Source organism: Hyaena hyaena, unplaced genomic scaffold (genome assembly GCF_003009895.1).
Source record: "Hyaena hyaena isolate Hyena2069 unplaced genomic scaffold, ASM300989v1 scaffold_2105, whole genome shotgun sequence".
NCBI classification, from domain to species: Eukaryota; Metazoa; Chordata; class Mammalia; order Carnivora; family Hyaenidae; genus Hyaena; species Hyaena hyaena.
In genome coordinates this window covers 45504-58047 of record NW_024082737.1, presented here as the reverse complement: position 1 = coordinate 58047, position 12544 = coordinate 45504, and the positions used below count along the sequence as shown (strand labels likewise).

The window sequence follows — 12544 nt, the reverse complement described above, 5'->3', positions numbered from 1 at the left end:
GTAAGATCATGACCTGAGCCGAAGCTGGGACACTTAACTGACTGAGCCACCAAGGTGCCCCTGGCTGATGGTGTTTTCCAGAGGAAGAGACAACTTTCAGCCCTCCCCACTGAGGGGATCAAGTGCATCATTCAACCTTTCCAAAGTCACTGCTGTACATTTTCCTATACTTTGTAACCAGGGTATATGTTCGCAACGACACTATGCTTTCCCTTATTGCCGAATCCTCTCCCTATTTAACTGTCATTTTAGCTTTTTGTTATGTCTTTCTCAATCTTAATTTTGTTGACGAGGCTGCCTTTGTCTAAAGGGGAAATGTTAATCATGTTTCATGTTTCTGCTGTTGCTTTGGGTGGACACTGTAATGGAGGAACACCCTAAATGCAGAATTTTCCCTTCCCTCATTTCCACACTGTTACAGATGGAATGTTTGTGTTTCCCCAGATTCTTATGTTGAAGCCTATGCTCCCATTGTGATGGTGTTAGGAAGTAGGGCCTTTGGGGTGATTAGGTCATGAGGATGGAGCCCAGTGAAAGGTGTTAGTGATTCATATGAGGGACCCCAGGGAGCTCCCCCATCTGTTCCACCATGAGACAGGAAAAGACTGCCACCTACCAGCAAGGAAGCCCTCGCCAGACACTATCTGTCAGCACCTTGATCATGGACTTCTAGCTTCAGAACTATGAGAACTAAATTTCTGTTACTTATGAACCCTGCCTGTGGAAATTTATTATAGAAGCCTGAATGGACTGAATTTGTTACAGAAGCCCTCCCTCCTGCTCCCACTTATATGTATGTGTACTCAGGCCCAGCTTGTAGCCCCAGCCAACCTGCTGGCACCACCTTCCTCTCTGGCACTTTCCAGTGCTGCTGTTGAAATCCCACCCTCCCCTCAGACCCTTCATGCTGCTGTATCGGGGCAATGGACTTGTTGCCTTTATTGGCTCGTGCAGTAGCACCCTATAACCTCCTTTGGCACCCATAGGCACGCTCAGTAAATGTGAGTCCATGTGAAAATAAACAGGCACCTGGTTCCCCAGTCCCACCAGGCACCCCCTGGGTAGAGCTGGGGCTCATGGCTGGTACCCAGGATGGTGCATGTCACCCTCATCAGTTAGAACTGGCCACACTCCCTGATCTGTCTTGAGAGCAAAAAAGTTTATGCCTAGCATAGCACCTAAGAGGACCTGTTTCTGGTACTGCTGAATTTGTGGGATATGTGTATCTTCTCAGAATACTCAATACAAGGTACACATGTAATTTTAAGTTCTCCTGTAGGCAGATTAAAAAATACAAGAAGAATAGTAAGATTTTGTTTAATCCATGATATCCACTGTTATCATTTCAACATATAATCAATATAAGCAGTTTTTTTAAGTTTATTTATTTTGAGAGAGAGCATGAGTGGGGAAAGGGGCAGCGAAAGGGGGAGAGGAGAGAATCCTAAGCAGTCTCCACAGTCAGTGCAGAGCAAGATGTGGAGCTTGAACTCGTGAAACTGTGATATCATGACCTGAGCCAAAATCAAGAGTTGGGCACTTAACCGATGGATCCACCCAGGTGCCCCAATATAAGCAAATTTTTTAATGAGATATTTTACATCCTATTCTTGGAATCCAGTCTCTGAAATTCAGTGTAGATTTTAGGCTACAGCCACCTTGGTTCAGACTGACTGTCTGAACTGTACCTCAGCTGCTCAGTGGCCTGTGCGGTGAGCACTACCATCTTAGATACCCCAAAACTAGAGCAGCAGTGACCACAAGCTATGTCAGCAACTGGGGGCTACACACTCTGCAGACTTGGCCCAAAGCTCTAACTTCCTGGCCCTACCCTTTTCCCCCCAGACAGAGCTGCTCTTTTTTGTGGGGAAACTCTTATATTTGCCCAGGAGCTTCTGAATGAGGTACAATGACCCTTTGTGAAGGGTCTTATAACATCCATGCAGAGCCTGTCCCTTCTCCGGCTGCCTAGAACTGTCAGTAAGAGGCTCCTTCTCCAGGGAAGATGCATTTACAGACCAGGCGCTGGCTGACAGGAACAGTTTTAGGAAGATTAGGTTTATTCAGTGAGAGCTGCTTGGAGAGGAAACTCAAATAGGATTCAAAAACCAGAGGGGGATGTGGAGCTTTGTGAGAGGTATGCCATGGGCTGGGCCCCGAGTCCTCTCCATGTGGCCTTAGCTGCACTTCTGAGAGTGTCCCAAAAGGAGAAGCTGCCTGAAAGCTGCAACTTTGGAAGAGGTGGCATCACTTGTGCTATCCTCCAGGTTAGTCAGTCACAGGCCCACCAGGGTTCTGGAGAAGGAGGACTTAGATCCAGAGTCATGAGTGGATGTGGTAATACATGCAGCTGTGGGGCCATCTAGGAAGGCGGCTATAAACTCTACCCTTTATAGCCCTTTGAAAATCAGATGACTGGGCGTGCTTGTTGAGATGTGTTTCATTCAAGTGTGGTCAAAATTATGCTGGTTGCAAATGAGACTCTGCCTCTGAAGCTTTCATGACCCCCTCTTCCTCACATCCCCCCATATCCCTCTATGTGCATGCTCACCCACCATCCTTTCTGTTTGACACAGTCATCTTTGCTTTATGGCCCTTGGTCTGAAGCACCTGGTATCCTCTTTGCTCAGTAGCTGTAGAAAGAACCCTTTGCAAATTTAACAGCAAGAGAGGAAAGAATCCAAGGAAGGACACATCCCAGACAGTGCTGTGTCACACCCATGTTACAGCATCACTGTGGTCTTAAAGCACTAGAGTTTCAGATGTTAATGGTTCTCTTTATTTTCTACATTCCTCTTCGATTTCCACTCGTCTTTTTTTTTTTTTTTTTCCCTTCCTTCTTAGCCCCTCCTGTATATCCAGTGATTGAAAGTGGTGCAGGGCATAAGAAAGTCAGGAAGTGGCTCTTGCTTTCATTAGGCTCACCTGTCGTTAGGAATCTAGAATGCAGTTTAAGTGTTGTGTGCTGGAAATCAGGGCCTGACACCTGACTGCTCCTTGGGCTGGCTGGCTCCATACTGCTCTGCTCCTCACCACTCCTTAGGTGGCCGCTTTGGCTGCAGGGGGTGTCTGACTCTGCCCCACAGGACCTGCAGGACCGCAATGATGAGCTGCAAGCTGCACTGGAAGGCCTGCAGGCTCAGCTGCCCATGAGTTGGCGCAGTCGTCCACATACACAACGAGAGGAACAGCTCCTCCCTGGACATGGCCCAGCAGGTAGGAGCCCAGTCCTGGGAAGTAAGGGATCGTGTGCTCCTGCTGTGGAAGAGTAGGGGCTGGTGGCAATGCCCCCTCATCCAGGGGCACTCTGTGGGATGGGGCCAGCTCCTCAGCATGTCAGGCTTCCAGAGGATCATGAGCCCCTTTGGACCAGCACATTTGGGAGAATGGCCTGTAACCCAAGGCCAGGGACAATATCCAGAGCCCCAAAGGAAGAAGAAGGTGAAGGTAGAGATCTCTTTAGGTAGAGATGGTGAGGTATGATGACGTTGTAGTGACCTCAGTACAGGCATGACCTAGTAAGCCTCTTGGGTTGTGGGGAGGATCCAGATAGATGCCCCACGGTGATCATTCAGCATGAATTGGACACAGTCATTTAGGGAAGGGAGGCGAGGAGAGACTGGGGGTCATGCAGAGCATGAGGTCTGGTCTTGGGTCTGTGACAGCACTCAGGGAAGGTGCTAGAGTATGTGAAATGCATCAGGGACTCCTGATATTCACAGGGGCCTCATGTGGACCATGGCAGAACAGGGCTGATGTTTACAGCCTGGACTGTATGGAAAGGATCAAGGTAGGGTGGGGCCCTGGTACCTTGGAAGGGCCCGTTCCACCTGCCCATGCACAGAGCTGATGCTGAAGGTGTCGCTTTAGAAAGGTCAAGGCTTCCTGCTCCTGAACTCTTCAGACTGTGAGGTTTGGGATAAGTTCTAAACACCACAAGGCCTTGATGCCCTGTGTTTAAGTTGTTGGCTACTCCTAGAGACCAGAATGAGTGGGGTGGGGGTTCAGATGGCCCAGATATCCTTGAGGTTTCCATGGTTCCTCTGGATGACAGGGTGGGTTTTGCTGCTTGCTGCTTTTCCTCACAGTTGTGTGGAGCAGGTAGCATGCAAGATCACATGGTCCCCGAAGGATGGACGGTGTCGGCTAGGGAGGGATGAGAGAGGCGCGAGATTCTTTCTGGGCACCAGCCAGGCCTCTCCGCCCTGTCTGAGACTCAACTTTATTTTATAGTTTACTGTTTGGGGGATGGCACAGGAGTGGCATTCTGATGATAAATCCATGTATCAGTAAAGACTTTCCAGAACATTGATATGCAAAAGGATGGGGAACAGCCCAGAAGTTGCATTCTGATGGTAAATCCCCTGATCAGTAAAGGTTCTCCAGAACATTGATACACAAAAGGATGGGGAACAGCCCAGAAGTGGCATAGGCATAGTAAAGGCAAAAGTTACCTTAGTGGGAGGTATTAAGAAAAACAGGTCTTTCAGGAACACAACGTTACTCCCATAACCATTAAATAAGAAGTTGCTATAGTAAGTTCCTTCACAAAGTGCAATCAGTATTTCAAACCAGAATGAGTCACTCCTAATATCAATTAACAAGGTGACTTGGGGGTTGGTACTCAAGCTGAAATAATTGGGTGTGGGTGGATATCGGGGTTGCCATCTGATGGTAAGAGTCCATGCAACTTACCTTAACCTCATAAGGAGTTTTCTTAACCTATGAGTTCAGGAACAGCTCCCAACAGTGCCCGTGACTCCATGCTTGCTGCTGTTGGTGGGGAGGGGGACCTCCCCACCATGGGGACCTCCAGGACTGCCCTACCCCTGGCCACTCCACTGACCATCTATCACAGCAGAGTGATCAAGATGCCCTCAGAGAGCATCTTGTTCTCATCTGCAATCCTGAGGGCACTCAGAGCTACCATATTGTCCTAAAGCTGTTTACTTCTTAAAACAGGAAAGTTTATATGTAAGAGAGACAACATGGGACCCTCCAAGAGGAACTGAGTGGGGCTTTCTGTGCATGTGGGTCCAGCTTCCTCAGCCCCTTTAGGCCTTCTTTAGTGGAGTCTAATGGCTCCTAGTCCATGACCTGTATTCTGCTGCCCTCAGCTGGGAGGTATTGGGGTATGGCTAGCACACTGGACATTATCACATCTCCATATGAGTGTTACATGTGGCTAAGTGGGCAGCCTGACCATAGGGAGGAACTTGTCCCTGGAGAGGAGCCTGGGATACACAGAGCATGGGACCCTTGTTAAGAGCCACCGACTCATAACCCAGGGAGCAACAGAGCTATGATCCTGTACCTTGGGTGGCCCTTGTCCAGAAGACCTTGGGCTGTGGCACCAGAAGGCAGCTCCCAGCTTTATGTCATCACTGATCTGCCCACCAAGGCCCTTTGTCTTTCCTTTTGCCCTGCCAGCCTCCCCCTCATCTGATCACAGAAGTTCCATCAGCCCCTTCTAAGGAGGGGGCCTGTATGCTGCCACAGGAGCATTTTGCCACAGGAGCATTTTGGTGGAAGGGCTGTGTGGATCATGGTGGCTGTGCCATCAGTGCTTCCAGCTGGAGCCACTTGGCCAGGTATTCCTCCACCCAGGCCTGCTCAGCCAAAATCACGTGGCAGCTCTGGCTGTCAAGGCAGAGGCTACTTTCTTTTCTAAGGTACTTGTCCTGACTTCTCTCAACCACATGGCCCTCAGTCTGTCACTTGTTTTCATGGAAAATAGTTAAGTGATATGTCATTTCCCTTCATTTTCCTGGCCCCAGACCAACATAGATGAAACCTGAGCAGTAGCCAAAACCCACATTCTGAGTCAATCGTTTGGCATGCCTCTCAACACACACAGCACTGGGAATGCCTGGTGCCTGGGGAGCGCTGGTGGTACTTATGGTTCTATACGTGCCTCACAAAACGAGCTGTAAGGACATCTGACATTGTTGGTCTGTGAGGAGAATCATCTGGAACAACGGGTTGCTCACATCCTCTTTCCTGTGATCTGTCAGAAGCTTTGCTCCATGAGTATTTACTATGCCTAACATATTTGTTGAAACCCCATGTTATTATCATGTAAAAGTAACATACAGTCTCCAAGAAAAGGGAGGAGCTAAAATAAAAAGATTGAAGAAATAAGCCTCATAATGCCTTGTCATAAAGCATTGATGCTCCAGAGGTTAGTCTGTGCCTTGTCTGTCTTCCCAGTTCCTCAGGGTACCTGGCGTCCTCGGGGAACAGAATTCAGGGAGTAGTAAAAGTACCATGTATGCCATCTTTTAGGGAATCCAGGGGCCTGACAGTTCTTGCAGGGAGCCTCCTGGTTATATCTTTAAGTAATGTGTGTTCAGTCAAAGACTTGAAACACTGATTTCTGAAGAGCTCCTACTTTGAGAGCTCAAGATAACAGATTGCTTGTGGAAACCTTCGAAGGTTGGCTCTCTCCATCAGCACCGCATTCCTCTTACATTAAAGGCCCATGGTAGGTTGTGCTCGATGAGGGGCATGGTGAAGGAAGGCTAGGCTGAATACTCAGTGCTGTCCAGATGTCATATTGGAGGGCTAGAAACAGACCCATGGCATCCTTGGTAGGTTGTAAATGGAAATGTCTTCTCATTTGCAGGCATCACTTCATTTGTGGGTGATTGCATTCCAGTGAGTTTAGAAACGGAGATAATGATGGAGCAGGTGAAGGAACACTACCAAGACCTCAAGATCCAGCTGGAGACCAAGGTCAGGAGGAGTGAGGATGGCCACAGGGACAGAGAGGCTTTTTGCTGCATGCTGGAAAGCTTCACTTGACTGTGCATGTTTCTGCACGCACATGTGTGCCCTAGACTCTGGGCCCCATAGTAAGCCTGCTCAGGGAGACAAAAGATCATGCGGAAATGTGAATAAAATGAACATTCTGCTTCACACCCTCTTTAGAAGGAGGCAGGAGATAAGGAATGACCAATAAAGGGAGGGAAGGAGGTTATGTGTACCCGATTTCACAAGGGTTGCACCAAGGCCAAACCTCCCTGCTCATTCTGCCAAGGGGGAAGCACACCTCCTGACTATGTTCTAAGCTGAAACAACCCTGGGATAGCCTTTTGTAGGATACTCTGTGGCCTTTTGGCCAGGACCCTGGCTGAGTCTGTCTTCTTAGATAAACTTCTCTGCTGCTCCATTAGCAGATTGTGGTGGGTTTTGTTAAAGGACAGCATCCACGACTTGTTTTCATGATTTGCTGTCAGAGTTAACAGTAGCACCAAGGTGGGGCTGCATGTCTTATGCTTGTGCCCCTGAGCTCCCTGGATGCATTTGCTGGAAACTCCTGCCTTGAGGATGTTCAGAGCCCCCTGCTGGTCTCATGAAGTCTTCCCAGTTCTCTCAGTTGTGCCACCCTCTGCCCTCCTCAGATGACTTGGCCAAGCACCTGGTCCAATGTGGTCTCAGCCTCTGTTCCCCACCTGCTGGACCTGCACCCTGGGGGAGGCTTGGCTGTTGTTAACCTGTTCCCTTCATAGGCTTGTGCGCTTTGTCAGGTCTGGGACACCAGTTCTTTGGATGTTGTACCTGGAAGTCTGGTATTTCTGTGTCACATTGTCAGGTAAGTCATTCTCAAGACCTCCTGATCGACGCTGCTCACGTTTCTCTTCTCAGGTAAATTCCTATGAAACGGAAATGGAGGTGATGAGAAGAAACTTTGCAAAGGAGAGGGAGGAAATACAGCAGGCCTTCAGGCTTGAGGTCCGTGTGTTGGAGTGCCGGAGGGCCGACCTGGAGGTGCTACTCGCAAAGTCTCAGGAGCTCATCCGAGGCCTGCAGGACCAGCTCCAGCAGGCTGCCCGCAGCCCCCTGATGGAGAGGGCAGTGTTGGGGCAGTGCTGCGCACGGGCACTGTCTGACCCAGCCCAGCGGCTAGCCCAGGAGCAGGACCCACTGGAGCAGGAGCAACGCCAGAGGCATCAGAAGGAGCTACAGCAAGTCAGGTTCAGTGCCGTGTCCTTTCGGGATATCACATCTAGGGTCTCTTGCCAAGGGCCCAAATTTGAAATTGCATTAGGCAAACTGCTCAGAATCACAGTGCCTGCTAACGGGGTGCTTTTTCTCAGGGCAGGTGGGTGAGCATTGAAAGAATAGGATCATAAGCATTGTTCCTTTGTATTAAAAATATGTTAACTAGAGCCAAGGAGTTAAAATTCCTTGTAGAATTCTGTCTTAGACTCACCTGATAGCAAAGGGCAGTATGTTCTTCATTTACTATCTCCTCCTAATTGTCCAGGATGTTGTATTATATAACACATAAGGAGATGGATAAAGGGTATAAAAGCCCTAAAACCATGGGAAAGATGAGTAATTTGGGTTAGTGAGGTTCTTGAAAAGGTCAAAATGTATGAGCAAAGAAGAGGAAAGGTTTATTTGGAAAACAAATGTGGCATTTTGTATCCAACAATGTCATAGTTATATGAAAAATACCCACATGTCCATATGGGTCTTAGTAGGGTGAATGACTAGTTATTTCAGCCTTGGTGCTGGTCAGTCAGCCCCTCTGTGTCTTGTGGGGATTCTTGGACCCACCCAGGTCAGAAACGGATGACCACACCCATATGTTGACCCAGGGCTGATCTGACTACTTAAAGTGGAGGGGCCCACCGCACCTCCGCTCTTCATGGAAAGGCTGTGTAGGGCTCAGTGGGGTTCCATTGTTGTAGCTGAGTACACATGGCATCAGTTACCCCCTGACTGCAGGATGTCTGTGACCTGTATATGGAAATGTGCTCTCCAACCTGGGTGGAGTGCACTCTCCCCTTTGGCTTGATGATTGAGGGTAGCTCAAATATGTGGAATGTCCTGTGAAAGACCAGATTGCCCTCCAAATCTGTGGGTGTTCCCTCCTCCCTGAACTCCAGATGACACCAGTGGAGGGGCCCCAGGCCCTTAGGGGCTGACAGGAACCGTTATTCTCCTAGAGGACAACAAAGGTCATTTTTAAGTCTTGTGCTTCTTCTGAGCTGTAAGTTATTTTCTCTTAAACCCCAGAGCTGTGTGATAAGGGACTTGACCCAAGTTCCTCTAGACCCCACCAGCAACAGGGGGGGGGCCGGTGCAGGGTAGCCCCTCCTACCAGCCTGTACCATCCATCTGGAGGAATTGCTTGCTGCTTATGACTCCTCCTCAGGCTGGAGCTGGATCTGTATCCAACCATATGTCCTGTCCTCAGGCCAGCTCTGGCCAGGAGCAGAGAACACACCCTTAGTGCCTCTACCTCAACTGGTACTCCATTCTTCTGGGGCTGCCCTGGTTCCAGCAACTTACCGAATTTTCAAGGGTAGTTTTGACTGTGGGTGAGATTCACGTGGCTCACTAAAGCACTATCCTTAGAACTTCCTGTGATAGGGGACATGTCCTGTGTCTGCTCTGTCCATGATGTCAGCCACGAGCCACACATGGTTACTGAGTCCTGGATATGTGGCCTGCATGACTCAGGTACTGAATTTTATCCTATTTAATTATAATCAACTTACTCTAAAAGTCATCTGTGCGAGTGGTTTCATGTCAGCTTCTATATGTAGAACCCAACCCCACTGAAGAGATCTTCCAACAGACCCTCTAAGGAGGGTCCCAGGACATGGATAGAGCCCTGGAGCACATGGGAGATGAAGGAACAGAGCAGGCCAGGTAGAGAGGAGGTTTGCAGCCAGGACAAGAAGAGCCTGTGAGGAGGCCTTTCCAACCTTGGAGGGAAGGGTTGGGCCTGGAGCTATACCCGCAGCACCTGTGACATGCTCTGTTTCAGTAGGAAAGAGGCAGAAGTTGAGTTGAACCACAAGCTCTCAAGGATGGAAGCTCAGCAGGCTGCCCACTGTAAAGACTTAGCACTGCAGCCTCAGCAAGAGAAGGAAGAGGTGCTGCAGAGATATCTACTGCAAATCCACGAGGTGACAGAGCAGCATGATCTGGAGAAGGAGCGGAAGGAGGACAAAGGGAAGGAGATCCTCCCACTTTGTGGAAGGCAGCCGCTGAAGCAGCTGAAGCTGACGGGTGAGGAGGAGGTGCAACCATGCAAGTCTTCTGCCCTAGAGAAGGAGAGACTCGAGCTTGCTTGTAGGAAGCAAGTGGGAAGGCTTGTGCAGGAAGAAGACATGCTGAGGGCCTGCTTGAAGGATGGACCAGCAGTGTCAGGTGGTGACCAAGAGGGTATGGGCGGCCCCACACCCCTCTGTGCAGGCAGGAGAGAGCAGCCACTGGTGTGGCAGGAACCTGGTGCTGGGTATGGCCATGGGCAAGCTAGGTGCAGGGATGTGCCAGGCCATTACTTGTGCCATGTGGACCCCAGGCAGAGCCCAGCCCTAGACCCTGCCCTGCCCTCCAGAGAGCCCTTGGAGAACCTTTGCCTCAGAGAAGATGGTCAGGATGTACTTGACCCCAAGGAGGTGGCTTCTGCTCCCCCAGGGAGGTGGTTACAGGTGCATCAACGTGGGGTAGATGAGAGAGCAGTCCTCGAGGAGCTGGTACCTCCTGCCCTTGGCCCAGCGAGTCTGAGTCAGCCTGAAGCCCAGGAGCTGCTCTGGAAAACAGAGGGAGATGCCTCACCAGCTCAGAACCCGACACTGAGCAGAGGAGAGACTGAGAGGTGGCTGGCCATTCTTGAACAAGCTGAGAACCTGAGTGGGGGGCTGGCCCCCATGGCGAGCCAGGGGCAGGCCTTGGAGGAACAGGCCCAGTGTGGGGACAACACCCTGGAGCAGCAGCTGCAGCATAGCAGGGAAAAGGCCAAGGAAGGCACCTTGCTCTCCCACCTACACCTTGCTGGCCCCCAGGCGGCCAGGCAGGAACAGCCTGAGGTCCTGCAGGAGGAAGAGGCCAACACGGCCCTGGAGCGAGAGAAGGATGACATGAAAACCAAACTTCTACAGCTGGAATATATTGTTTGGGCTCTTGAGAAAGAAGCAGATACAAGAGAGAACAACAGGTTTGGTTTCTAAACATTCTTAGAATGCCTGGGTACACCCTCTAACCTCTCCCCTGCATGGGCTTCATCACAGCTGCTGATGAGGGTTATGTAACTCTCGGGCTTGTGCAGGGCTCATAAGCCCGGCCCTGGCCTTGGGTATCCCATAGATCACCAGATGCCCAGTGAGTGGGTGGGGGCAGAGCTGGGTCATTCGGGCAGCTCAACTGGCCTTTGTGTCCCTGCTCTTGTCCTTAGGAAGTTCTTACTGATCTCACAAAGACAAAGACAAACTGTGCTTAGAGCTCCACTTCAATTCTGGGTCACCCTCTTCCTGCTGACTTTGAGCAGGACCTACTACTTTGCTCCACCAGCACGTGTGCCAGGCACTGCCCTTGAGCTGCAAGTTCCTGTGCTTTCTGATTGGAGCAACAGAGGAGGCAGGCAGGCAGCCCTGGCACCTCCTGGGAGGCTGGAGGTGGGGTGTGAGTGCTCAGGAAGGTTCAGGATGCTGCTGCAGTTGATACCTCTCCAGGGGAAGCCTCAAGGTGAGGTGGTGTCCTGGAGATGTTGGTTTGTGGGCAAAGTGCAGAGAGCACTCAGGTGTATATCCAGGCCCTCCTCCTTCCCAGGATCCCCTGGGGGACTCAGGCTGGCACATGTTCTTTCTCAGAAGCCTAGAATTCTAGAAACTAAGCTTTTCCGGATACTGCAGCACATGGCCTTAGATGCTTTTCTGGCTCCTCAGGAGACTGACGGCTGCGCAAGAGATGATATAGATATTGGCATGCCAGGCACATCTATGTGATATGGTCAGTGCTCTGTGTGGTCCCATTAACCCCTACACAGCACACCTGTGAGGGGTCCACTTCCTGTGGAAATGGAGGCTCTGTGAAGTATTGTGTCACTTGTCCAAGTTGGTGACTTGGGTCTGTCCTGGAACATGGTTACAGGTGCAGTGAGACCTGCATTCCAGCTCAAGCACCAGCTCCTGGGTCTGTGTGACTATGGTCAGGTAGCTTCCTTGGGGAAAAAAAAAAAAAAAAAAGATGTGGGATTTATGTTAAACCAAAGGGAATAAATGTCAGTTCACCACCCAGCTGAAAAAAAATATAAGCATAGCTAGAAATCCCCTGGGCACCAGGCCTCAGGCCTCCTCATTCTTCTCAGGAGTAGCTGTCCTAAAGGGCCTGTTTATCACTTTACAAACATTGCACTCTTAGGTGGGTGTCTCGGAGCCATGTAGCACCTTGTTTGTGGTGGCCTGACTTCTAAATTTCCTCATCTATGAAGTGCACATGGTGCCGTGTCTTCAAAGGACCACAGAGTATGAAATGAGGCTGGTCTCCAGCCTTGTGGACACACCATGGGGACCTGTTCTGTGCATGAGTCCGTGGCAGGCTCCAGGCACACACAGGGCCTTGGGCATAGAAGCAACCCAGAGCCCTCACTCTCACTATGCTGTTCCTCTCAGATGCCTCCCCATGAACAGACGTGTGTGCCCACACCTGTGTTGTCCAGATTTCCCAGCCCAGTGCCGAGTGGTCTGTTGCTCACTGGCCCAAGTCCGGAAGGCTGCCCTTGTCCTTTCTCTGGTCCTCTTGG

General features: G+C 50.3%; 1 protein-coding gene across 1 annotated transcript in view; it reads left to right on the top strand.

Moving 5' to 3' along the window:
* The window catches only part of NINL (ninein like), a 92562-nt gene that overhangs the window by 37699 nt on the left and 42319 nt on the right, over window positions 1-12544 (top strand). Inside the window, exons 13-17 of the mRNA XM_039225375.1 lie at window positions 3087-3216; window positions 6626-6735; window positions 7648-7976; window positions 8270-8308; window positions 9788-10960. Coding sequence (XP_039081306.1) covers window positions 3087-3216; window positions 6626-6735; window positions 7648-7976; window positions 8270-8308; window positions 9788-10960 — 1781 coding nt within the window. The remainder of the gene's footprint in view (window positions 1-3086; window positions 3217-6625; window positions 6736-7647; window positions 7977-8269; window positions 8309-9787; window positions 10961-12544) is intronic.